Genomic DNA, 27652 nt, shown 5'->3' with positions numbered 1-27652 from the left:
AAAAGCGGCCAAGTCAGTTCCAAAACCCATGTATTGAAGAATGAAAATGGACAGCACAGATGCATAGTTTTGGTGAGTACATAACTTTTTTATTTTTTTTCAATGGAATCAGAAAGGAAAGGAGGTTGAGGATAGATGGATGAATCAGAACGAAATTCGTATTGCCCAGCAAAGGTGGTATGATTTGATTCAGTGGCATATTTCTTGTCTATACATGGTTTCTCTTATATTATCTGCCTTAGAGAATGTTTTCATAGGTTCGTAGGTTGGTACATCGGTCCTAGGGCCTATGCAAGCCTAGCCATAACAATTCCATGGCTATTTCTTCCCACAGTATATGCTTCCCTGGACCCCTGTCTAGCAGGGCGACTGACGTGATCCCCGGGGTGAATTTCCTATCTCCAATCCAAGCATCAAGGTTCCTTTTGAAGAGGGCCAAGGAGGTGCTGTGCTTGACATGTATGGGCGGTCTATTCCAGAGTCTGGGGAGTCTCTGGGTCAGGAACCTATCCCTCCAGAATATTTTGTTCATTGTGATGACAAGGTTTAGATCCCTGGAGTGTGCGTCTCTGACAAATTGGGATTTCTTTAAGTGTAACATGTCCAGCAGCTCTGGGTTTGACATGGCCTTGTATGTTAAGCAGAGATCACCTCTGAGTAGATGATATGCGACAGAGTATAGCTGGAGTTTTTTTAGACTGTTAGTATAGGGCATCTGCTTTAGGCCTGTGATTCTTTTAATGAGGTATTTCTGCGGCCTTTCCAATTGTTGCAGATGTCTTGAGAGGTACATACCAAACGGGGCGTTGTATTCTATAATGGGTCTAATGTGGGTTGAGTACAGTGGGACAATGACCTCCTTTTTTCTGGATGAAAAGCCCTTAGTGATGAGGTGTGCCACATAGAAGGATTTCCTGACTGTTGGGGCGATGTGGTTATCGAAGGTGAGACCACTGTCCACCTGTGTCCCTAAGTCTCTTATCACACTTTCGATGTTTAGTGTACTGCCACCTATGTGGTAATTCACGGGTACATGTTTTTTCCCAGAGGGGGGATAACTATACATTTCTTGGCATTGAGCTTGAGCCCATGGCTCTGACACCAAGCATCTGTTCCTGTAAGGGCCTTTTGTAGAATATCCACATCATTTGGGGATTCAATAATGGCTCCCAGTTTGCAGTCATCTGGAAACTTTGTTAGCCAGAGTCCCTTAGTGTTGGCCTATATTTCAGAGAAGTAAATGCCAAACAGTAGCAGTCCCAGGACTGAACCCTGAGGTACTCCACTTCTGTGGAGCTGGATTTGGAGTTGGCTACTTTTACAGTGTGGGTTCTGTCAGTAAGCTAGTTGGCAACCCATCGAGTGATGTGGGGATTAATGCCCAGCTTAGTAAGTTTATCTATGATTCCAGAGTGGGGGATGGTGTTGAAGGCCTTGGCGAGGTCCAGATAGGCAGTGTGGACCCACCTTACCCTTGTCCACTACTCCGGAGACTGATTCAAAGAAGTCAGGTTCAGTGGATAAAGATCAGCCCTTCACGAACCCAAACTGCATGGGGTCCTGTGTTTGAAGGTTGCCAATGTCTTTGTTTATAAGTTCCATGATAATACGTTCCATGGCCTTGCAGATCAGGCTTGTCAGATTGATGGGGTGGTAGTTCCCAGGATCCAAGGTGGATCTCCCCCTGTGGAGTGGGATAACTGTAGCTGTGTGCCCCTCATTGGGCACAAAGCCTGAGGTGAGGCTATGATTAAACATGACACTTGGGTGAGGTGCTAGCTCATTTTGTAGTTCATGTAGTACACAGCCTGGCATGTCGTCTGGTCCCATGGATGTTGTATTCTTAGCTTTGGAGAGTGCATTTTTTTTTTTACCTGTGTGGCCGTTACCGGAATTTGGCAATCTTTCGGTATTGAGATGGGCCCTTTAGGGGGAGAGAGGGGGCTGAAGTTTGCACTAAATCGATCTGCCAGGATATTGGCAATATCCTTGGGGATCAGTATATTTAATGCCATTCTGTTGTAGCTCAGAGCATTCCCATGTAGATTCTTGACATAGCTATAGAGTGCCTTGTGGTTGTCTTTGGAATATTTGACAGTTTTATTTTTGTAACTAGCTTTGGAGGATTTTATGAGGGATCTCTGCTTCTTAATGAGGGTGGTAATGGATTTTTTTTTTGCATCCTGGTATTTTCCTCTTTTCTGCAACAGTTTCTTCCTTTTGTTGCAAAGTTTGTTTATGGCATGGGACCCACTAGATTTGCTTCCTTTTTTTTGGTGGAGAGCGTCTTGGTTCTATTGGGGATGGCACGATTCATGCACTAGTGGATGTTTTCGTACAGTGCCTTAGTGTAGTATTCAGCAGTCGAACTTTCAATTCCCGTCTGCATGGGTGTCCTGAAGTTTGTCACTTCTGACTTGAGTAGCATGAAGTTGGCTTTGGAGAAGTTTTTTTTTTTACAGAGGTTTCCTTACTGGGGGGGTGGGATGTGGATGTTAAGGGTGATTAGCTTATGGTCAGACCTGACCAACGAGGGGGTGACCATAGGTGTTTAGCATCGACTTCCCATGTTGGTAATGACCAGGTCTAGGATATTGGAGCCCCTGGTGGGACTAAGGATTAGATGATCCAGGGCGTTGGAATTTATGAATTCCAAGAACAGTTGGGCAAAGGTGTTGGTACACAAGTAGTTTTCCCAGTTAATGGCAGGGTAGTTGAAATCACCCAGTATTAGGTTGTTTGGTTGTATCTTAATTTTTTCCAGTATGTTTAGAAAGGTGTAGTGAGAATCTTGGGGCATCATGGGGGATCTGTAGCAAGCTACAATTTGGATTGCAGTCTTACCTAGTGTTAGTTGCACCTAGAGAATTTCAGGCGCATTGTGTTGGGCAATTAGCCTGGTGGTGTGAATATCCTTGGTGAATATGGACACTCCTCCACCTTTAGTGTTTTGGTCCTGGTTGGTGGACGAAAAGTGTGGTAAGAGTTGTAGCCTGATATTGCAGGGATGCTCTCTGGAGCCTTGAACCCAGGTCTCAGTTACTGCACAGATACCGATGTTCTCCATTTTTAGCAGTGCCTCGAGAGAGTGCATTTTGAGGTTTAGAGTTTTCCTGACAGTTTGTAGTCTGCCTGACAAGTCAACCTCTCCTGCCCCTAGGAAGTCTGATTGGTTATACAGAGTACCTCAAACTCACAGAAACTTGTTTTCTAATCCTAAAGCAGACTTTGCAGTGATTTCCATATCCAATATAAACAAAGAATACAGGCTTAGGCAGTAAAACAACCAGAACAAAAAGAAGCAAATGAGAAAAAACACCATAGCGCTGGATGTAACACAGCACAATATCCAATGTATTGTAAGTAAGCACTTTGTAATGTGAAAATGTAGCTGTTGACTTTCCCTCTTCTGAGGTGATAAGTTCTTTGCATGCCACTTTTTATCTATTTTTCATGTAATTAAACATGCTTTAGTGTTCTTATCATGCTGCTAATACCGTCTCCAGTGCTGCTGTTTCTTGGACAGTCATGAGAAGATTTGCATGGTTACATTTGCAGAATCTTCCTGAAGATGTTAAAACTGAAATTTTAAATTCTCTCCAGAAAAGGAAGTTCATGTTGACCCTTCTGCAGCTGAAGGCTTAAGAGATTTAATAAGAGGGTAAAGTTGTTTCAAGTAGTGACTCAGATCTTCCAACCATCTTTTTAAGGCAAATAATTATTTTCCTTCCACCTTGGCTCCTTTTTTCTAAATGCAGTTCAAGTAGCAAGATGGCAAAACAGACTTAAGATAATGGCAAGTAGTATCCAAAAAGAAGGATAGACCTCAAAGTCAGGGGCAGTCCAAAAAGTTAGAATGACTATTTGCCTCTTCAGTCTGTCTCTACGGATGCTTCAGATGTGGCATCGGGAGCTATGTCCATTTGAGAAAAAGTGCAAGGTCCTGTGGAATACACAGGACAAACAAAAGCATGTACATGTCAAAGAGGTGTGATAGTGGTTAATAAATGCTTTGAAAGGCCTAAATCATGTCTGGTTTTCCAGTACTATTGCAAGTTTTTACAGACAACAATACAGTGTGGTACATCAACAGACTGGATGGGAGGGAGTGATCTTACCCTCTTGCAAACTTGCTATGATAGCCTGGGAGGTAGCAGCTCAGTTTAGTTTGATTTTTCAGGCTTCATACACTCCATCAGAGCAAAACATTGTAGCAGGCAAGCTAAGCAGGACCAGGACGGACCTTCAAGAATGGAAACTAGCCTGGTGGCCTTCCGGCAGTTGATAGATCTGTGGGGAATATCTCTGGTAAATCTTTTTGCCTCCCCTCAGAACAGACAGTTAAAGAAATTCTGCTCACATATTCCTTGCAAACAGACACACAAGGATGCTTTTTCAGTACCATAGACAGGAATGTACCTTTATGGTTTTCCATTCTATTCACTACCCAAAGATAGCAGTGGTGACTCCCTTGTAGCCTAGGCAACAGTGACTCTCTTGTAGCCTAGGCAACAGTGACTCTCCCTTCTTTTGAAACTGGCCAAGGGCATTTAACACTAGCTTCCCCATAGACTTGATTTACTCTCACAAGTTGGGTTGTTTGATGCACCACAACCTGAAATTTCCACAGTTGACTCCCTAGATGATAGAATTTTGTTACATTTTAGACACCCTTTTTCCTGAGGTTGTGCAGCAGACACTGAAGGTGGCTGGAAAAAAAGCCTGCTATTAGAAACTCACATATCTAATCCCAGCACTCTGGTACCACAGGAGAAGCCAGAGACCTTAAAACATTCATACACTCATTACTTAAGACTTTCAGGCCTTTGTCTCTCTCACTTTTCTGGTGATTGTTTTTCCTCAAACTCCTGCCTCTGGACATCCACGATTTGTACATGGTGTGCCTGAGGCTGGATCATTTGAAAGAAGAGTGTGAAAGCAAATCTTTTGGGCACACAACCCTGGAGGAGAGTAGGAACAAGCTCATCCTAAAAGGTCTTCTTCCGCAGGATGATACATGAAAAAGAATTAAAGAAGGGCAGAAAGTCTTCCAGAATGCACTTTGTCACTGAAGTTTTCTCATGATGAGCTGCAGGTTTCAAAATCCATTTCACTCATGAAGCCTTTGCAAGCTGCCTCAGACTGAACCTCTTCAGGGTTCATCCTGCATTTCTCCTTTAATGCCACTCAAGGATGATTCTTCCCCTCAAGAAGTTGTCATCATCCAGGGTCTTTCTCGAAGAAAAAGAGCAGGCATCTTTTCCCTAGAAAAAGCTGTTGAGATGTTTAGAATCCAGATCAGCATTTTCTGTTGCATTTTGGTGAGGTCTGTCTGGAACCCTTCATCATAACATGATTTGGAGCACATGATGAGAGCATTTATTAAAGCAAAAATTGATGTGGGTGTCGTACTGTTCCACTCAGTATGGTCGATGTGTCTGAGCCTCAGCCCTCTTAACTCCTGTGTTCTTCTTCCTTGACCCTGTCTTGGCACCAGGAGTTTGGAACTGACCGTGATTCTGGTGTGATCTGGATCTGTGCCAAGAGGGTTTGTTCCTTAACCTCCTGCTACATTGGTCATGTCATTCTCTGTACCATCCCCATCCAAATTGAGGGAGACTAGGCCCCTAAGGGTTTGTGTTCACACAGATTTCATCATGCCCATTCATTTTTTTTTATACCTTGGCCTTCGATGTTATGGTGCTGAAGTCAGCTTTGGGTCCAAGAGTAGTTTTGTGGTTGGTGTCTGTTAATGCCAGATCATCTTCATCAGTGTTGATGCCAGGATCAGCTTTGATACTAGTTAGATTGAATCCTTTAGGCACTTTGGCATTCAAGTACACTAGAAAGATTGACCTTCCTGTCACAATGTGACAGGTCAGACACACCACTCATGAGCTGCACCAACAGAGACATTGAAAAGTTTCAGAGAGAGAGCATCCAGGGTCAGATCAGTTATCATCCTCTCTCTCAGAATATTCCCAACTTGAGGTGTTAAGGAAGAGAAAGTATGAGGAGACATTAAAATCTCTGTCCCTGACAAAGGACTGATACTTTGACAAAGGGGAAGAGCTCCCTGTAGTCTTCTCCAGAAGACCCTAAGCTTGGGAAAAATCCTCAAATTAATGTGACAGAGTAGTACTTTGCCTATTGGCAACCCTCTCTCCACTGGGTGGAGGAGGCTGTGATGTAGGCTTTTTGATTTGCCCCTTCAACCTGCTAGGTGTTTTCCCCTGCTAACTGCATGCTTGTCTTGGTAGTGGGAAGAGCTTGCCAAGTACCAAATGTGGCTGAGCCCATTTCAAGAAAGACCAAAAAAATTATGTTGTTCCAAGGGCAGGGTGATTTAGAACAATGGTCCTCTTGCTGTCCCCATGCATGCAGTGGTGGTGGCCAAATGAGAACACAGCTCTCCATCCCCCAGATAGGAATTGTCTAGCAGTGGACAGAATGTGGCAGTAGACATATGCATCCGATACCTTTGCCATCAAAACTTTAAATTACCTGATGCACATGAACAGATTCCAGTGCAACTTAGCTAAACAGATCTTGGATAATGTCTCAGACTGCTAGATGTGTTTGTTATATGATGCAGATGATGGAGCAGCTAGAGCTTCTAGCACTGGTGTCACCATGAGATGCTATGCCTGGCTTCAACTTTACATCTGTGGAGAACGTCAAGGCATTTTTCACAAATGTCTCTCAACAGGTCATCACTTTTTGGATATAGCATGAAGAGAAAGCTGGAAAGATGTGAGCAAGAGGGCAAAATGTATTCTGCTGTGAGAGTCATGTTCACAGCTTCCCAAAGATCCTTTGCCTGGAGTCAAAATGGTTCTAAGAACTTTGTGTTTAAGAAGATAACACAGACAACCCTTGTATCAGTTTCAGAACAGGAACTGCCACAAGCAACATTTACAGGGATGCTGCGCAAGAGGCAAGGGAGCTCCACAAAGTTTTGTATACTATGGTCCCTTCCAAGGAAGATGACAACAGAGTATATGGGATCCTGCCTGACAGTCCCACTCTGGAGGCAGTCGAGGGTTGTCTCCCTGCAGCAAGCTGCATGGATGGCCATCATGCAGAACAAATGGGTTAGGGAAATAGTATCAAGAGGCTGTTGCGTTCCATTTTCCCATTTTACCAACCATCCTCATCTCCCCTTCCAAGATGTCCCACATCCTCAAATGAGGGGTACAAAGGAGGAGGTTTCCAATCTGCTATTAAAAAGTGCCATCCAAGAGCTCTCTCCATACCAGAGAGGGTCTGGGGTTTATTAGAGTCTTTGTGGTTCCCAAGAAATGAAGGGGTGGATCTCAGGCCAATACTAGATCATAGCAGCCTCAATCAGTATGTCCGAAAAAGATGAGTTTAGATTGTCACTGTGCAGTTCAGCCTCCCAAGTCTGTAGGGAGGAGACAGGATGTGCTGGCTGGATCTCGAGAATGCATACCTGCAAATCAAATCCTATGCTTCTGTGTCACAGTCATTACCAGTCCAAAGCCCTGGCATTTGGTCTCATCACAGCCCCTGGAGTGTTTACTAAGTGTGTGGCAGTGGTAACCTCTTGCATGAGGTCCCAAGGAGTCCAAATCTTTGTGTCAAGATTAGTGGCTGCCCATCTGTGCCATTATCTCCTTCAACTTTGCCTGCCCCTTAGGGAGCTCCAGTAACCTAGAAAAATCACAATTACAACCAGCACGGGCTTTGGTGTTTATAGGATGCCATGTAGATACCCTTCAAAAATGATCCAAAATGCCACAGGTGCATATTCTCACCATTCAAACCTCTGCTTGTTTTCTCTCAAGTCGCTATTTACCAACCGCTCTCAAGCCCTCAAGGCCCCAGACTTGATGGCAACAACCATATTCTTGGTACTGCGTGCCAGGTATCACATGTGAATTCTTCAGTTGGACGGTCAATGTTCAGTGCTCACATTTGGAGAGTTACATGAGCAAAACTTTCAAACTGAATGCCTATATGCAGACACAACCTCTGATGGTTTCTGGGCCTCACAGTAGGTTTTCCATTCACTTCCCCTCTTCCTTCAGCTACTGTCACCATGGATGCCTCCACCTCAGAGTATGTGTGTGTGTGTGGGGGGGGGGGAGGTGTGGCAAGCAAGCATTGTGCAGGGCAGACAGAACAAGAAATGCAGTCTTCCCAGGAGGCCAATTTTACACATCAACATACTGGAGACAAGGGTGATCCTCCTAGCAGTGCAGGCTTTTCAAAACTTTCTGCAAGGATGTCTTATCCATAAACACAGACTACATGGCTTTGGTAAGATACAGTATTAAGAAGGGAGATGCCATATCATACTCAGTTTGGTGCAGGATAGTGTTGTGGCAGCGTGCACTGTGACACAGTGCTTTCTGACAGCAGCACACACAGTTCGACTCCTTAATAGGCTCAGCATAAAAGTCTTGATGCCTCGCGGTTGCTCCTTCAAATAATGCAGGATATTTAATTGCTGGAGCAAGGCTTGCTGATCTGTTTACATTACCCCCCCCCCCAAACATCAGCTGCTGTACCTTTCTTCTTGTAATCCTTAGAGGGACAATCCTTGAGAGACATTCTCGTTCATCATTGACCCCCGGGTCGTCTTTGTTTTTCCTTATCTGGCAGTATTGGTGAAGTACATTCAGAAAGTAAAGTTTTTCAGAGCTCTGATCATCCTCATAACCCAATTCTGTACTCATCAGCTGTTTTTTGTCTTTTGTGGTCTCATCTAAAACAAGTCCCTCTGCTTCTAGATCTGATTCCATATCTTCTATTTGTCTGACAGGCATTACCTGGACATTATATCCCTTCAGTTATCCATATATTTTCTTCAGTTCCACTGTTGGGCCTGTGACCCATATATCCCAGCCAGGGTTGCCCAGCTCCTCGCAGCTTTCCAGAAATCATTTGCATGCAAGCTGTATTAGGGCAAATGGCAAACATTTTCCTTTGGGCTAATCAGAAAGGACTGAACCCTTTCTCAGACCCAGTCTACTAGATGTCCTTCCATATCATTGTTGCACTGTTCTTCACTGAAGGGATCTCCTGTCAAGGGCAGCCTAGCATTTGGTCAGTAAATAACAAAGCCCTTAGATTTTATAGGCACAGAACATCACACGTGTGCTCCCAATGTAGGACGTAGGACATAAAGGTGATGTACGGATGCAAATACTCAGAACTACTTTGCCTCCAGTGTGACCGCTGTTATTGAATGGTGGTCTGAATGCCCATCTGCTGTGCTGGTTACCACGCCATCTACAGATGGATGCCCTGTTGGAATTTCTTCTCTGTTTTTCTCAGTAATGTTGTTACTTGTGTTCATGTCATTCTAAAAGGGAAAATGTCAGTGCGGGAAGCAGGTTCCCCATCAAGCCCATCATGATCAGTGTCTTTTTTGCTTAGGTGCATCCTGTGACCGTACACAGTACTCTATCTGTAAAATGTTTGTCCCTAAGACCACCTGTAGTCATATATTTTTTCCTCTCCATATACCCCAAGAACCAGTGTTTGAAATCATTGAATTCAGGGTGCTATGAAAGAATCCTCCCATCCTGAGGGGCAGCTGTCTTCCAAGAAGAAGGCCAAAAAGCCTAGGCCTGATCTGGTTCCTGTCCAGCCTCCATTGGACATCTCTCTAGAAGCTAGTGAAAGCCCTCAAGTACATCTGGTACTTGCTTGGGATTCCTCTGCCGTGACCCTGTTGGAAGCTGACATGGATCTGAGTGCTAGCACATCCTCTGTGGCTTTTCAGATGTTTGCTCCAGACATTGAGGGGGAGTCCTGGTTGATTATTGCTGAGGAAGATTCCTCAAATCTTAGTCTGGGTAGAGATTCCTACTGCGTTCATTGAATCCCACCAAGGAACTGAGCTGCCGAGGGTTGTTAGGCCGGACATACTGCTTAAGAAAAAGCAAAAGACCAAGACTATTACCCCTAGTACTAAAGATCCCCAACATGATTGGCAGGATTTTAATCAAGTGTTGTCTAATGCCTTGATGGCCTTGAAACCTCCTCCAGTGGTGTCGGTCCCTACTCCTCCCTGGTCTTCCATGCCTGTTGAGAGGATAAGGGAACCAAATTCCTGAGATGAGGACCTAGATTCTGAGGAGGAATCCTTTGCATACTCCTCTCTCAGATTCCTTCTCCTCTGGATGGTGGTTCAGAGGAAGATGATTCTTTGAGCCCATATTCCCCCTTGGAAGAATTATCCTTTGGGGGAAACTATTGTGGAGTACATTAAATGGGATTGTTCCCAGGTTTCTGACACCCAAATGAGGTATTGTAAGGTTCTACAAGTGGAGTTTCTTCTAAGCTGTCTGCAGTTCCTCCTGTGTTGGCAACATTTTTGGACACTTTCTCTGCTGCTTCTGTGGCTACCTGACTCTTAGGCCCAACACCTAAGAAACCTGACAGGTTCTACAAGGTGCTTGAGCTCTGCTAGTTCTTGTTTAAAAGTTCTTCTGCTGACCCTTCTATGATTTCGGTCTTAACTGATAAAACATCTAAACTTTTGCGTTCTAAGTGCCTTCCTTCTGATATAGATAGTAGATCTATGGAAAGATTGGATAAAAAAATATATACTTCTGCCACTTTGTCATTTTAAGCTATTAATTACCAGACCCGCATGACTTTTTCAGGTAGCTGTGGTTATATGATCTGCATGATTCCGAGAGGAAAGCTCTTTCTCTGCTTGAGTCCACTTCCCAGGTTGCTTGTCTTTCCATAAAATGCAGTTGCAATACCACTGGTGCCTCTTCAATGTCTTCTGCCTTTGGTTCTATTAATCATTATTCTTGGCTTTGTCTTTAGGTCTTGCCATTTAGCAACTCAAGTATACGTTTGTCTTCCCTATACCCACATTTCAGAGGAATTATCCTTCAGAATCACAGGCATATTCTTCCTGCTTTGTTCACTCAGACTGCTACTTCTCAGAAGCCTTCCTTTCAGGACGAGCCTGTTTCTGTTTGACATATTGTCTCCTTTTCCACTTGGCCAGGTCCCCTTGTCTTCTTTGTCTTTCTGTCTCTTTCCAATTGGCAACAGAAGACCTTGGACTCTAGTTTTGTCTGTCATCAGGGATATTTCATGACTTGGAAATCTCTTTCCTACTTTTTAGGCATTCTTCAGCCTACACCAGACCATCTCTCTCTTTTCCTAGAGGTTTTGCAGATGTTCTTCGTGTCTCACTGTTGCAGTCATTACATTTGGGTTATCCTGCTGGAAGATTGCCCTCAGTCGGCCTGAATTCCAAAGTCTTGGGTCCTGCGTTCATTGCTGTCACCTCTTCCCTGACGTCAGGTTGTCAGGAGTATAAAAGATGCAGCCGACGCTATTTTCTTTAGTCTTTCTTGCCGCGCGGTGCCCGAAGCAGCAGTTGTTTGCAAGTGCCGGTCGGCCGACTCCTGAGATTTTCGTGTTTGAGTTTCAGATCCGAAGTCTTCATTAAAAGCCAAGTACCCCATTGAGGAAACCTTTTTCTTGCTCCAGACCGATGTCAGATAAAGTTAATAATTGTATTTCTTGTGGGAAGCAAAATACCTCATAAGGACTTTCATGCTTACTGTATTACTTGCCTAGACCCTGACCACAACGTTTCTAGTTGTCGGTTTTGTGCTAGATTTAACCAACACACTATTAAACATCGGTACGATTTTGCATTAAGCTATTTTGGGCAAAGATTTAATTATACAATGTCATCGCAAAGAAAAAGACAGGCAACCGAGGTCTAAAACTGACAAAGCTTCTCCTAAGCAAGTCGCCGGTTCGCTGGTTTTCAGTGAGATGCTTTCGCAGCCCCTGACACCCGCTACTTTCGAGTTGCAGACCGCTGCTGACTCCCAAGTGGAGTCAGCCAGGCCGCTGGAAACTCAAGGTATTGGAGCCTCGGAGATTATTCCCTCAGATGGGTCCGGAGCCGCTGAGCAGGCATCAGCTTCTGAGGGTGTATTCAGACCTAACAATTATATATTAAACCGACTTCAAAGGCAAAGATTAAAACTCCTCTAAAGGCAAAGAAAAAAGTTCACCAGCCACATGGACAGGCCTCCATGCCCAAAAAACAGATGCTCAAAATGACCGAAGACTTAATTACCTTGATCAGGGGTTCCCATCCCCCTCCTGATAAGAGGCCTAGGCAAGAGACAGACTATGAATCTTCAGATCAGGCTTCCATTTCTTCTGATTCATCTTTGATCAGGAATATTTTCTCCCCCCATGAGGACTCCGATGCTGAAGAATCAATTCCTTCAGCTTCTCCTCCTAAGGACTACTCTTTTGGGGAAACCTTGCATACCATGAGGGAGCACTTCCACTGGAAGAGCCAAGATTTTTCAGAATCTAAGAGGAGGCTGAGACACTTCCTTTTACTACCTCAACACAGGACTCTAGCTATTCTGCCTGTGTTAGACATTGTAGATGTGTTCTCCGAGTCTAGTCTGACCCCTGACTCCTTACCTCCAGCACCTGTTAAGCCGGACAGATACTACAGGGTCCCTGACTCATACATTTCGTTTCAAAAACCCTACTGCAGACCCAGAAACTATTTCTCAGGGTCCCAAAGGGGTCAAGGCTTCCACTGCAAAAAACCCGACCCCCTCTGACAAGGATTCTAGGGCACTGGATAGATGGGGGGAAAAGATTTACACATCTGCTACCTTAGCTATAACGGCCTTAAATTGCCAGTTTCTTATGCTCAAATATCAGCAATATATCATGACACTGCTTAAACAGAAAATGATGGTAAATTCTGAATGTGCAGAAAACAAAGAAATGCAGGATTTATTGCATGCAGCTGAACAAGTTGGAAAGCATACTTTGCAATGTGGTTTTGATTCTCTGGAGACCTCCTGCAGGGCCTCTGTTACGGGTTCTGTCATTAGGAGGCATGTTTGGTTAAAGGAACAAAATCTGCCTGATCATGTTAAAGCAAAATTATTAGATGCTCCATTACAACAGGATACCTTGTTTGGTGTTAAGGCAGAAGAGGTGTTAAAGAAAATGGAGGACAAAGCTGAATCTATGCAAACGGTCAAGGATTTCTTACAGGTACAGCCACCTAGATTTAGCAGACACTGGCCTACAAAGAATTGGTCCTTTCCAGTCTCAGACAGACCTCAAAGGGGCAGATTCAGATGCCCTAGAGGCAGATCACAGCTGCAAGGTTCCTACAGGTGTAAGCAATGGGGTGCTTCTACCTCCAAAGGTGGAGAAGACAAATCACAACCATAAAGGAAACAGTCCCAATGACTTCCCCCTGTCTGCACCAAGCACCTCTCTTCTGGCAGAACTCTTAGGGGGAAAACTAGCACTTTTTTCTCAAAATTGGCACATTATAACCCAGGACAAATGGGTTCTAGATATAGTGTCACAAGGCTACAAGTTTCACTTCCATACCCTGCCAAGGGCAAACGGTTGGCCAGACCTGCCAAAAAATCAATGGGCAGAGGCTCAAAAACAAGTCGCAGCTCTCATAGACATGAGGGCTATTCAACAAGTGCCACAGCAAGAGCAGGGACAAGGATTTTACTCGACTGTTCTGGGTACCCAGAAAGGACAAAGCATGGAGACCAATACTGGACCTATCTATTCTAAACACTTTTCTGGATATACCAAAATTCAAGATGTTGACCTTGCAGCAGCTTCTGCCCATGCTGGGCAGCAAGGCTTGACTTGTGACTTTAGACATAAAAGAGGCATACCTGTATGTCCCAATCAGACAGTCATGAAGAAGATACCTCAGATTCAAGGCTGGCTCAAAGCATTACCAATTCTCTGCACTGCCCTTTGGCTTATCTGCTGCACCCAGGGTCTTCACAAAGTGCCTGGCACCAGTAATTGCTTACTGCAGACAAAGAGGAATACAAATATATCCTTATTTGGATGACTGCCTCATACAAGCGGAGAACAAGGACATTCTACTACAGCATCTGACGTTTGTGAAAAGACTTTTAACATGCCTAGGGTACACAGTCAACAAAAACAAATCAAAACTAGTACCCTCTCGAGATAATATTCCTGGGTGCAAGCTTAAATACAACTGCCCAGATGGCTTTTCTCACTCCAGACAAGCAAAGGCAACTGACTACCTATTTCAAGGAAATGGCAACAAAGGCCAAGTTATCTGCAAGAACAATTCTGCAGGCTTTGGGCTTCATGGCATCCTGCATCTTACTAATACCATACGCAAGACTGCATATGAGGAAAATTCAGCGGTACCTAAAGTGTCTGTACACAACATTGCCACAGCCTGGAAACAATGATTACTCTTATTCCCTGCCTGCAACAGGAGTTTCAATGGTGGGCAAAGGCTTGTCACCAAAACAAGGGACAGCCATTCTCACTACCCCCAGCCAGGCAGAGCCTAACAACGGATGCAACAGATTATGCCTGGGAGGCACACATGGCAGGAAGACATATTCAGGGCACTTGGTCCACAAACCAAAAGCATCTACATATCAGTCAGAAAGAGATGCTAGCTGTTCAAAATGCCCTGACAGCCTTCAAGGACCTACTTCATCCGGGACAACTACTGATAGACAGACAACACCACTGTCATGTGGTACATAAACAGGCAGGGGGGCACTCATTTTTTCCCCCTTTGCAGACTAGCCATGGCTTTATGGGACACAGCATTGACTTACCAAGTTCATCTGCAGGCACAGTTCCTGCCAGGAAAGGAAAATACTCTGGCAGACGAACTAAGCAGAAACCTCATGGATCCCCACGAGTGGCACCTGGATCCGCAAGTCTTCAACATGATAACAAAGAAATGGGGACGCCCGGACATAGATCTATTTGCCTCCCCTCACAACAATCGACTAAAAAGATTCTGCACAAGGACCTAGCTTAGACAAGCTTGGAAAGTGGACGCCTTATCTTTCAACTGGACAAACCTATCAGTATATGCCTTTCCTCCACTGCCTCTCCTCCCCAAGGTACTCCTAATGGTCAGAAAGGAGAAACCAAAAATTATTCTGATTGCCCCAGACTGGCCACACCGGTACTGGTATCTGATCTTAAGGAAGTTATCCCAGTGCCTAGCCTGGACCTTACCTCAAATACCTCATCTACTGTCCCAGCAAAACAATCAGATTCTGCACAGCCAACTCAGGACCCTAAACCTGGCAGCATGGCGGATAGTGTAGCCATACAAACACCACCTCTCAGTAAAGCTGTGATGGATGTCATTTTAGAAGCCAGAAGACCTAGTACTAGAAAATCCTATGCTGGGAAATGGAAGAGATTATGCACTTGGAACCAAGCTCAAGGAACTGATAAAGCTGTCCCAAATATTCCTCGAATTTTGCAATATTTAACTGAGATGCTGGACAAAGGCCTATCTTTTTCATCAATTAAAAGCCATGCCTGTGCCATTTCGGCTCATTACAATACAGAGTCACCACTCTTTTCTCGTACTTTATTAAGGCAGTACCTTATAGGAGCCAAAAACTTAAGGCCTCCAAGGAGAACGCCAGTACCTGCATGGGACCTCAGTTATGTCTTGGAAAAACTCACCTTACCTCCTTTTGAGCCAGCTGCTACTGCGGATATAAAATTCTTATCTTGGAAAACAGCTCTACTCTTAGCAATAACTTCTGCAAGACTAGTTTCAGAGCTACAGGCTGTCATGGCTGTGGAGCCCTTTATCATTTTTTTAACCAGACAGGGTCTCTCTTGAGACAAACCCTACATTTATGCCTAAGGTGGTATCCAGTGTAGCCCTTAACCAAACTATTCATTTGCCAACTTTTTATCCAAATCCACAGAACAAGGGGGAGAAAATTCTGCATTCTTTGGACATACACAAACAACGTAGATTCTACTTGGACAAAACTAAAGTTTTCAGAAAAACAGAACAATTACTAGTGACATATGCTGCAGCATCTCAAGGAAGGGCTATCTCAAGCAGACTATTTCAAAGTGGATAGGTCACTGCATTCATTTCTGCTACTCACAGCATGGCAAACCAGTGCCTAAGGGCATTAGGCCACATTCAACCAGAGCTGCAGCCACTTCTGCAGCCTTTCTCAGGGGAGTACCAACCAAAGACATTTTAGAGGCTGCTACTTGGAGTTCAGTGCATACCTTTACAAAACATTACAAATCTGCCTCTTTACTCTAAATCCAGGGCAGGCTTTGCCACTGCAGTTCTGCAGGGCCTCATAGCCGCTCCTAATGCTGTTTAGCTCCAGCCCCCCAACCATAGCTTTGGGACTCAACCCAAATGTAATGATTGCAACAGTGAAACACTAAGAACATAGTACAGTTGTGTACACTTACCATAAATGTAGATGTCTGAGTGTATTCACTGTTGCAGTCCAGGTTACCCACTGCCATCCCCCTTACTTTTGCTGGAACTTATCTTTACTTCTCTAATCTATACATCCTAGGTGGTGTATTTGCTTTTAGATGAAGGTAAAGCTTATTTTGGTGCATGTATGTTTTATTTACATATTTTTAGCCTACCCTTTTGGGGGCATCTGACATCTGGGGCAAGAAAAACTAAAGAAAATTGCATCTGCTGCATCTTTTATACTCCTGACGTCAGGGAAGAGGCAACAGCAACCGACGCAGGACCCAAGACTTTGGAATTCAGGCCGACTGAGGGCAACCTGCCAGCAGGATAACCCAAATGTAATGACTGCAACAGTGAATACACTCTGTTCCACCCTCCCAAGTGGGGAGAGGTTTTTACTCCAGGATGTTTTTGGTTCCTCAGATGGATGGGACTTTGAGACTGATCCTGTACCTGTCTCTCCATAACACTTTTTCTCAGGGTCACTTCTTTCAGGATGTTGTTTCTTCAGACTTTTTCCTTCTGTTCTCCCTGAGGCGTTTTTGGTCTCTCGACCTCAAGGATGGCTATCTTCATTTCCCTATTTACCCTCTGTTCAGGAAATTTTTACATTTCTTTTTCTTTCTCTCATTTCAGCTGCTGCCCCAAGGGTATTCACCAAATGCCTCACTTGTGTCTTTGCCTTGTAGGCTTCGTGGGATAAAATTTATCCCTTACTTAGATGACCTGCTTATTCAGGCTCCTTCTCGCAGTCTTCTGCAAGATCTTCACTTTACCACTTGTCTTTTGCAAAGTCTGGAGTTCACCATCAATCTCAAGATGTGTGTGCTTACACCCTTCCAGGATCATTTTTTTTTTTTTTTTGGTTGCAGGATTCAGACCATTCCCATGTTGGCCTGTCTTCTGCTCTTAAGATTTTGTCTGTGACAACCTTCTTCCAATCTCTTCCTCTGTCCTGTCTCACAGCCAAGTAATTTCTCAGGATTCTGGGGTTTATGGTCACCATGAAATGTTTGCTCAGAGTGTTGAAGTACAGAGAAGTTCAGAAGGAGTTGCATTGTGTCTTTGTGGACTTAGAGAAAGCATATGACAGGCTGCCTAGAGAGGAGTTGTGGTATTATATGAGGAAATTGGGAGTGTCAGAGAAGTATGTAAGAGTGGTACAGGTTATGTACGAGGGTAGTGCGACAGCAGTGAGGTCTGCGGTGGGAGTGACAGATGTGTTTAAGGTGGAGGTGGGATTACATCAAGGATCAGCTCTGAGCCCTTTTTTATTTGCAATGTTGATGGACAGGTTGACAGACGAGATCAGACAGGAGTCCCTGTGGACTATGATGTTTGAAGATGACATTGTGATCTGCAGTGAGAGTAGAGAACAGGTGGAGGAGACCCTAGAGAGTTGGAGATATACTTTAGAGAGAAGAGGAAGGAAGGTCAGCAGGACTAAAAATATATGTGTGTGAAAGAAGGAGGATAGAGGAATGGTGATGATGCAGGGAGTAGAGGTGGCGAAGGTGGATGAGTTTAAATACTTGATCAAAAGTTCAGAGTAATGGTGAGTGTGGAAGAGAGGTGAAGAAGAGAGTACAGGCAGGATGGAGTGGGTGGAGAAGAGTGTTAGGAGTGATTTGTGACAGACAGGTGCCAGTAAGAGTGAAAGGGAAGGTCTACAAGAGGGTAGTGAGACTAGCTATGTTATATGGGTTGGAGACAGTGGCATTGACAAAAAGATAGGAGTCAGAGCTGGGCGTGGCAGAGTTAAAGATGTTAAGATTTGCACTGGGTATGAGGAGGGTGGACAGGATTAGGAATAAGTATATTAGAGGGTCAGCCCAGGTTGGAAGGTTTGGAGACAAAGCCAGAGAGGCAAGATTACATTGGTTTGGACATGTGCTGAGGAAGGATGCAGAGTATATTGGGAAAAAGATGCTAAGGATGAAGCTGCCAGGTAACAGGAAAAGAGGAAGGCCTAAGGTAAGGTTTATGGATGTGGTGAGAGAGGACATGTAGGTGGTTGGTGTGACAGAGCAAGATGCAGAGGACAGGAAGAAATGGAAACAGATGATCCGCTGTGGTGACCCCTAACGGGTGCAGCCGAAAGAAGGATGGTCTCCACCATTCCCATGATTCCTCTCTCCAGGCTTCATATGAGGAAGCTTAGGTGATACCTCAGATTGGTGTGACGTCAACACTGCCACCCCCTGGAGTTCCCTGTTCCTTTGCTTCCTTGTCTCAAACTGGAGCTCCAGTGTTGGATTCAATAAATTTCTCCCAATCCATGACTGCCCTTTTATGCTCCAGTACCTTCCCAAGATCTGTTCGCAGAAGCCGCAGAGCTGGGGCGGGGTACTTCTTGTGGCCCTCAGAGAGGTTAGGGTCTTTGGCCTCTTCATCAGAAGTGAGACCATATCTGTGTAAAAAAGATGAAGGCTGTGCTTCTGGCTCTACATGCCTTTTATTCCCTTTTTCTCTCCAGCCCCCTGAAAATCTTCACAAACAATACCACCATGATGTGATATATCAACATGCGGTGGATACGAGGTCTTATCTCCTTTGCAGGCTTGCTTTTTGGGATCTAGCTGTCAGTTATCAGGTGACTTCGGGCAGTTTACGTGGCAAACACTCTGAGCAAATCCAGAACACAGGTTTATAAATGGATGCTTCACACACATGTTTTTGGATGTAGTCCATGGGTGGCGTATTCCTCAGGTAGGTCTTTTTGCCTCCTGTCTGAACAGACCACTTCATCTATTCTGTTGAAGAGTACCAAGTCCTCTGGCTTGGAAAGTGGATGTGCTGCATTTTCCTTGGAAGGGAATGTTTCTGTATGCCTTTTTTTCCCTTCCTTTGCTGCCAAATGTTCTGCACAAGATCAAACAGTACTCTCTCAAAATTTTGTTAGTGACTCCCTTTTGGCCCAGATGGCACTGGTTCCCCCTTCTTTTTCATTTGGCCAGGGTCAGTCACCACAAGTTAAGTCACTGGGTGGATGTTCTAACACCTCATCTCACAAAGGATCTCTTCTCCATCCTTACCTGTCCACCCTCCAGATCACACTGCGGATGATATGGTTTTGATCCTTTTTAGACGCCTCTTTTCTGAGGATGTGCTTTGGGCTCTGCAGGATGCCAGGAAACCCACTACCAGAAAATTGTCTAAATTGAAAAGTTTTTGTTTGGTGCCTCTTTCACCATCAGGATCCCTTCTGTGTAGGGGTGCCTCTGATTCTGTCCCTTATTTGTGTGATCTGCAGCATGCTGAATTGATGTATTCTTTAGTTAAACTCACTTGTCAGCTGTCTCTGCTTGTCTGTCCTTGAACCCTCCTTTGGCCATCTGGTGTAAGGTCAAGCAATTTCTGAAAAGCGTTCTTCATATCAAGCCCCCAAGAAAGCCTATTCTGCCTTATTGGGGCCTCAGTTTTGTAATTTAAAAATTGACTAGGGCTCCTTTTGAACCTACTAGTTCAGCTTCCTTGCAACTTATTTTTTGGAAGGCTGCTCTGCTTTTGCCTCTTGCTTTGGACAAGAGTGTCTGAGCCTCAAGCTTTTATGGCCATTCTTCTTTTTTTAAATTTTCACTAAGACAGAGGGTGCCTCTTCAGCCTAATTTTTCTTTTATGCCCAAGGTGTGCTTAATGATTTGTCCCTTAATCAGTCTATTTAAATTACTTCCTTTTTTCCTTCTTCGGAGTCTGCCAGTGAGAAGGTTCTCCGCACCTTGCACCTACACAGCTCAGATATTACTTGGATAAAACAAAGGTTATTCGCAAATCTGTGCAACTTTCCATTCCAGGGCTTTGGGTTTAGTGGTTTCCAAGCAAACCATCTCCTCCAGAATCTCTAAGATTATTTCCTTTTGTTGTTCCTTACAGGGAAAATATCTTCCTTTGTAAAGGCAACATTCTGCTAGGGCTGTTGCCTTTTTCAAGGGTTTGGACTCTTTCTGTCTTTGAAGCTGTTGCTTGGTCCTCTCGTATACCTTTACTAAGCATTATAAATTGGTTGTTGTTTCAAGAGACATGGCATGTTTTCCCAGGGCTATTCTGCATGGGTTTATAGAGGGCTGTTATGTGCCGTCTTCCTCCCAGTCATCATCTTAGTTCTTGTAGTCTCCCTTCAGTGAAGGTAGTGATATGGAAGGACATCGTACAGTTGTGTAAAATTTTACCTTAACAGTAGATGTCATTCTGTCACAGTTGCAGTATTTAATTCAAGCCCCCCCTCCCCCATTATGACTCTTGCCCCTGCTTTTTGTTACCCTCCTCACAGAGGGGCTCTCATTTCCTTTCCCTTCTGAACTTTTTTCTTCTGGATGTACTTGTTCTACATTGTCCTTGAGTACATTTTGATCTGCCTGAGGAAATTCCTTTCTGAGTATTTGTGTTTGTACATCACCTTTTTGCCATACACAGGAAGCACACATGGGGTGTACAGTACCTATATATTCCAAAGGCTTTGATATACTGGCCAGATGTTAAAGGAGAACCTCACCCACAGACTCAAAAACATGTTTATTTCATCATGGTTTGGTGTTTCCTACATTTTAACACCACTTTGGGACTATTTACAGGTTTTTAAATATTTTTATATGTAATGTCTGAGTCTGACCACATGGGGTGTGGCATCTTGAAGCAATTCTGATTGTTTAGTCTGCCTCTAGGTATCCCAAAATGCAGTGCTCACCTATAAAAAGTTACAGCATGTAGGCTTCTTTCTAAAGCTGCTGTCACTGCATTGATTTTACATGCACACACTGCTGTCTTTGTCAGTTTTAAGTAAAATTTCATGCCGTTTAATGACTACTAAAAACAAACGGTGCAAATGCCACAGAACAGACTTTCAAAGTGCTTTTTACTGCTGCATCTTTTTAGAATGGCTAAACTGCATTTTATTTGTGAAGCCGGAATTGTACTACTTTTGACTTATCTCCCATCCCCCTTCACACGTAACCTCCATAGCTGTCAAAGTGCTAAGGGTAATTTGAGCTGTTACCTGTGACTGACGGCTCACAGCAGGAGACATTACTCATGTACTGTTTCCTTGTTGTATCCTTTACTTTCTTTATGGGTAGGGGAAGGATCAGGGAGTTGTGCCATCACAGCATGGTTCGCTTTTTAGGACTAAGATTTTACACAACTGTACTTAATCTGCATTTTTATCATCTCTTTGATTTAGGATGCAGCTTCAAGTGTCTAAGCTTTGGCAGCAGTATGCAATTCCATGAGGGAATTCCTTTTCAATCTCTTGCTTCCCAAAGAGTCTGCAAAGCTTTCCTACAAAGTGCTTTCTAACCTCAGCCCCTTATTAAGGCGCCCATATCTTCTTGGGACCTTGTGTGTCCCAGAAACATTGGCTCAGCCTCTCTTTGAACCAGTCTATTTAGCAGAACTCAAAGTTTTATAATGGAAGATGCTGTTTCTCACTTCAAGTCAGATTTCAAAACTTCAGCCTCATCTTTCAAGTCCCCATACTTGTCTTTCGTCAATGTTAGGGTTTCCTCGTGTGCAAACCCTTCTTTTCTACACAAGGTAATCACAGAGTCTACATTGAACCTGGCTGTCCTTTTGCGTGTCTTTTTTCCAACATTCTGCTATTCAAGGAGAATATTTTCTTTGTTTGGGTGTTCATGATGATTAAGATCTGACGAGTTGTTTCTAGCCTTTTCTAAAATCAGAGTGGGACAAAAGATTTCCAGAGTTTTGTTATCTAGAAGACTGTATAAATGCATTGTAAATATTTCTGCTTCATTTGATAGGTGCCTGCCTTACAAACCAAAGGCTGATTTGACCAGGGCATTTGCTATTTCTTCTACATTCTTTAAAAACTTTTCAATCAATGACATTTTTGCAGCTGCCACCTTGGGATCTTTGCACACTTTGTGCAAGAATTATAAGCTGAATGTGATATCTGTCTACAGTTTTTTCTTCTGGGCCACCATACTCCATTTCATATGACTGACACATTGCATTCTGTCATCTTGTCACCCAGTATCTTAGCTGGAAACTCAGTCCCATCCAGTAGAGTAGATGGACTGTAGAATTTAAGATGTGATAGTTATGTACTTACCCTAATGCTGGGTCTTGATTATCCATGCCCATCTACTACACCAGCCCTCCTCCCTTTCCCCTTTCAGTTTGTCACATGATCTGATGGGATTTCACTGATGCCCTGAAGCCATTCCCTGATAGAGATTTCACTTCTTGGGTCAGGTGGCCAGACTTTATCTGAGAAGGTGGGAGGTAAGGCAGGAGTTTAGCTGGGAACTTTGTCTCTTCCAGTAAAGTGGGTGAATTGGATAATCTTAAGATACAATAGTTATGTACTCACCATAAGGCTGTCTCTTGATTATCCGTGTCTGCCCACATCACCACCCCTCCCACCTTCCCCTTTTCAAATTGTCACCTAATAGACTGCTCCAACATCCTGTTGCCATCTTTTCCTGATAAGGGGATTTTACTTCTTGGAGGATCAAGTGCCCAAACCTGATCTGAGAGGATAAGGAAGCGGATACAGCATTTTAGGACATAGGGGAGAAGCTTAAACTGCTTATCTTGTTGGCTCCTTCTGGCAGATCAGCCTCCTCCAGTGAAGAGGACATTCACAGATGATCAAGATCCAGCACCGTGGTTAAGTATGTAACTATTGTTTTTTATCTCCCTCAGCTTGTCTCTAAATCAATTACTGAAGGATGCCCTTAGAGAAATATGGCCACAACGCCTACAATATAGATTTTCTCACTGAACTTATTGATAACATAGTCAAAAAAGTGAAACTTGATCCAGTTCAAAATATCCTTTTAACCCTATTCTGACTATAACAAATGTGGTTCACACTTCTGAACTCCATGTTGTAAATGTGAAGTAAGATGCATTTCATGGTCTCGCAACTTCAGAGTATGTTTACTTAAGTTTCAGGCACTACTGCAACAGTTCGAAACTTGCACAGTCACTGCTATGGTAGAGTTTCATTCTGAATGCAAGTACAAACATTAATCCTTAGATTCAGTTTCAAACTGAAGCTTCTGCGTATTTAGTAACACAAACACAGGCTTACTGATGTAATGGATACAGTCCCTAGCATTTACTTACCAGCTATTTTCTAGTTCAGAGAGGAGAATGCAAATGTGGTGAATGCTGTCCAACAGAAAGTAGCAGTAGTTAACTAGTGTATGTGCATGTGTATATGTTTTTAAGATTAATATGCTTCCATTTTGTCAGGATTTATTGGAGAGTGTGGAGTCATTCCAGCTTCTTGCTCAAGAGGCTCTAAAAGTATCACCGCCAAATATTTCTGACCTTCGGGATCTAATCGAACAAGGAGACCATATGGTTATTGATGTGCCAGAAATGAACCAACTACGGGGTCAGGTGCAGCAGGCTTTGTGGTTAAATGAGATGAGGGAGACTTTGGCCACATCATCATCACGCCATGTAACACTTGATGTTATGCGACGTCTCATGGAGTCTGGTTGTAATGTGACCCAAAATCTTGAGGTGGAGAAAGCCATGGCAGAGTTACAGGAGTTGCTTACAATCTCTGAACGATGGGAGGAAAAGGCACAGATTTGTCTAGAAGCAAGGTAAGTGTTCATAGTTATTTCTGAAGTACAGTTTTATATGATTGCACACTACTGCTGGAAGTTCTGTTTCACTGCCATAACTTGTCAGCAGTTCAGTATAACAGCACAAGGAGTACTTCAAACATTTTATTTAGTCTTCACTTTTTATTATTTAGCCTTTTCTAAGTAATGCTACTTGTAGAAATGCCTGACCTTGGAAGGAAACTGATATTGTGTTTTACTGATCTGGCAGTACTAGGTATGTGACAAGCACTTGTATTAATAGAAACATTCAGTAGTTGTGCATTGTAGCATTGGCATTTGTAGCATCAGCTTGAAATGCAGACCACCAAACAGTAGTACTTTGTCATTGAATTCCCAGAGTGTAATGTTTTAGTTTAGCCATCTTATGGGTACCCTCAAATTTACTTCAGGATTAAACTGGTATGGCCCTCCTGGTGAAAAGAGGTGCAGCCTGAGGGGGAGGGTAATGGTAGGGCAAAAATGCAAATGAGATTCAGTGGCCTTGGAATATCTGAGTCTTTCTTTTGCAGCACTGCCAGAAAAAAAAAATTAATGCTCACTCTGTGTTAGTTTCTTAAATAATCTTGCTGTTAAACATGAATGCCTGCATAGTTTTATTCACTGGTCTAAGAGTTTTGCATTTAGTAGCCAACAACTCCAAAAAAGGAATCCAACTGTAAGTGGTCCATCTTCATCAACAGTAGGATGAGTGATTTTAGGCATCTCAGCATCAGAAGTTTCCCCAGCCTCCTAGCCCCTCTTCTTTTACCCACATCACACCAGCACCTATATCAACAGCAAACAAGGTACATACTAATTGGAAATGGAGCAAATGAAGCAGAGTCTACATTTTCTTGGGTTTTAATTGTAGTGTTCCAGCTGGATTATTTCTTTGGCATTGTTGATTGCTGGTTTTGAATCCTGGTGCCTTTTCTTCTGGTTATAATTTTGCATTTAGTATTATATTTGACATTTAAAACATATAGCTATCTGTGTTATTTTTAACAATTTTTTTTAGATTGTAGCTGACTTGATTATATTGGAAGTGCACTTTAATGTGACTGCTTCTGGCGGCTTTTGAACTAGGATTGGGATTTCTTATTTACACGGTACAGTGATAGTTTTTAGCTATGCTGCTTCATAGCAATTGGTTCTTTGCTTAATTTCAGTAGTGGAAATGTCTTTTCAAGTCACATTACTACTAAAAAAGGTAATTTGTAATGCATTTAAGTAGTCAAAGTTGCAGGTCATTAGTTACATGACAAGTTGCTGCATTTAGTTTAGGAAAATATTTAGCTTGTGTCATCTTCTCTGTTGCTATTCTTTCCATTCATCAGTCTGTTTCAATCTCACTCCTTCTTGCTCTGAACCCTATTCCATACCTCCACTCACGTTTTCACTGATACTTTGACACACTTGTACTACTGACTCTTAGAGTCCTTCCATCTGCTCCTCATTGTCTCTTCTCCTTTTTATCAGTCTGTAAGTTTGACTTCTTTCTCTGAATCCATTCCATTCTTTTCCCACTTTCCTTCTACGTTACACTTCTACTAATGATACTTGTATTTCTCCTCCATCTCATTTTGTATACTTTCTACATCTCTTATTTCTCCAAGATCCAATATGCCTCTCATTTTCTTATGTGCACCGTACTCCTGATTTCTCCTATCTTTATAACCTCTGCCTGCTACACATTTAATTTATACCTTGCTGGTTTATGCCTTTTCAGTTCTTAACTTTTACTGTAATCCTCTGAATATATTCCTCTCTACCTTTTATTTCTAAATTCATGTATTCTCTCCAGGGCCGTCTTAACAGCGTTATTGGCCCCCGGACAAAGCAGTGCACTGGAGCCCTTCACAGGATTAAAAATGAAAATGGCCGATAAAATTAAACATACATTTATTGATACTGCCAACAGAATCAGTGTTTAAACATTAAAAAATGCTGTACAGCAAAAGTTATTCAACGTAAGCATTTGAACAATATAACATGAGCCTTGAAAAACACAAAACTTTCAACAAGTTAATGATACTACAACTAGTAAACCATGCAGATGACACACACACACACACACACACACAATCCAGATGACACTTACTTGTTGAAGTGGAACTCTGGAAGCATCAAGGCAGCAACAAATGGAATGTTAAATCCACACGGTAGGCAGAACAGGTGACGCACGTACAGATGCAGATTTTAGGGAGGCTGCTGCTGCTTTCAGGTAATTGATGTTTTAGGAAGACTGTGTTTGGATAATTGACATTTCAGATCGCTGTACTATACAGTGCTTTCTAATATTTACAATTTTCATAATTCTTCAGATATTTATAATTTAGTATAGTGTATTTATTGACAGCAAGTCACAACATACATCATTATCATGGTGCTCCTATGCACATGGGGCCCCCGGGCAACTTCCCAGTGTGTCCATGCATTAAGACTGTACTGATTCTCGCCCATGTTTGTACTTGCACTATGATTATATGCTTTTTATAACCTTATATTTAAATGCCCGTATAACTTCGATGCCTGCTTTGTGTAAGTATTACCACTATGTTTACATGCTTTATTCTGTTGAATGTTTAATTTGTTTTATCTGTTCACTTTTAATGGTGCAATTTTCTATGGAGCTTTTCTCCCCAGGCCTTAGATGAAAAAGGACTTCTCCAGTAAGTAAAATAAGCAATGTATGCTACTTAGCATATTTATTATTGGTTATTCACTACAATTTTAACCTTTAAAGCCTCAGATGTAATTATTTGTAACAGTTTTAGCCATATTATTTTCACAAAAGTATAGTGCATGTCTGCTTTGATAGCAAAAGACTGGCAGACTTTCTCATTTATGATACAAGTTCCAAAACCAAAGGAGGATTTAGGCTGAGGGAAAATAATGCATAGTGACAGCAACTGTTTTTATGCTGCTATTCTAATTTATGTATAAAGCTACTTGCAATGTTATCACTTTATGCAAATGTGTCTGTAAAATTATTTGACTGAGATCACCTGTAAGTAATTGCTACTTGGGGTTTGCACAGTGTAATTTGAATTATGAAGCCTGACATTTTTTTTAATAAGTATGCATGCTTAGGTATGTACTCTGTAGCTTCTCTTAGAGACAGATTCAATCCTTAAAACCTGCGAGGCCAAATGTGTCAGCCCATATTGTTTTATATTAAATATGTAATTTGATGATGTTGGTCTTCATTCAGTCATGACTGATGGATCTCTGTTCCGTCCTCTGAACCGACTCGGCCGATATAAGCTCCCACCAGCCCTCTTCAAAAGGAACCTTGATGATTGGATGGGAGATAGGAAATTCACCCCGGGGATCATGTCAGTTGTCCTGCTAGACAGGGGCCCAGAGAAGTATATATTGTGGGAAGAAATACTCAGGGAATTGTTATGGCTAGGCTTGCATAGGCCTTAGAGCCGATAGCCTAGTACCAACCTATGAACCAAAAACTCTCGAGCTAAGTTTACTATAGTGCCTCTTTCCTCATTTCCTCAGATCTCGTTTGCTGCGTAGAGAATCAAGACATGTCAGGCCTGCTGTCAAGCTAAGTCTTATAATTTTTCAATTCTTAGTTTTTTTTTTCTTATTTCTCTATTAAATATCAACAATTCTTTGTCATTATAGTTAATACTTTCCTTTTCTCTGTGACTGCTTTTTCCTTTAATTACCTTTTAGTATTTCTTCGTACCATTGCTGGTACAAGCCCCCCCCCCCCCCCTCCCTTTACCTCTTGGTAATCTTAAAGGAGAACCGC

General features: G+C 42.9%; 1 protein-coding gene across 2 annotated transcripts in view; it reads left to right on the top strand.

Annotated features, from left to right (window-relative positions):
- KDM5C (lysine demethylase 5C) overlaps positions 1-27652 on the top strand; it is a gene marked incomplete at its 5' end in the record, with an annotated part of 2556543 nt that overhangs the window by 1586457 nt on the left and 942434 nt on the right. For both annotated transcript variants that reach the window (XM_044060510.1, XM_044060501.1), the window contains 1 exon segment: positions 23516-23877. In XM_044060510.1, coding sequence (XP_043916445.1) covers positions 23516-23877 — 362 coding nt within the window.

This window comes from Protopterus annectens, chromosome 1.part0, assembly GCF_019279795.1.
Source record: "Protopterus annectens isolate FY-2018-M chromosome 1.part0, PAN1.0, whole genome shotgun sequence".
In the NCBI taxonomy this organism is placed as follows: Eukaryota; Metazoa; Chordata; order Ceratodontiformes; family Protopteridae; genus Protopterus; species Protopterus annectens.
The sequence above is the reverse complement of the archived record's forward strand: the minus strand, read 5'-3'. Positions and strand labels throughout refer to the sequence as shown.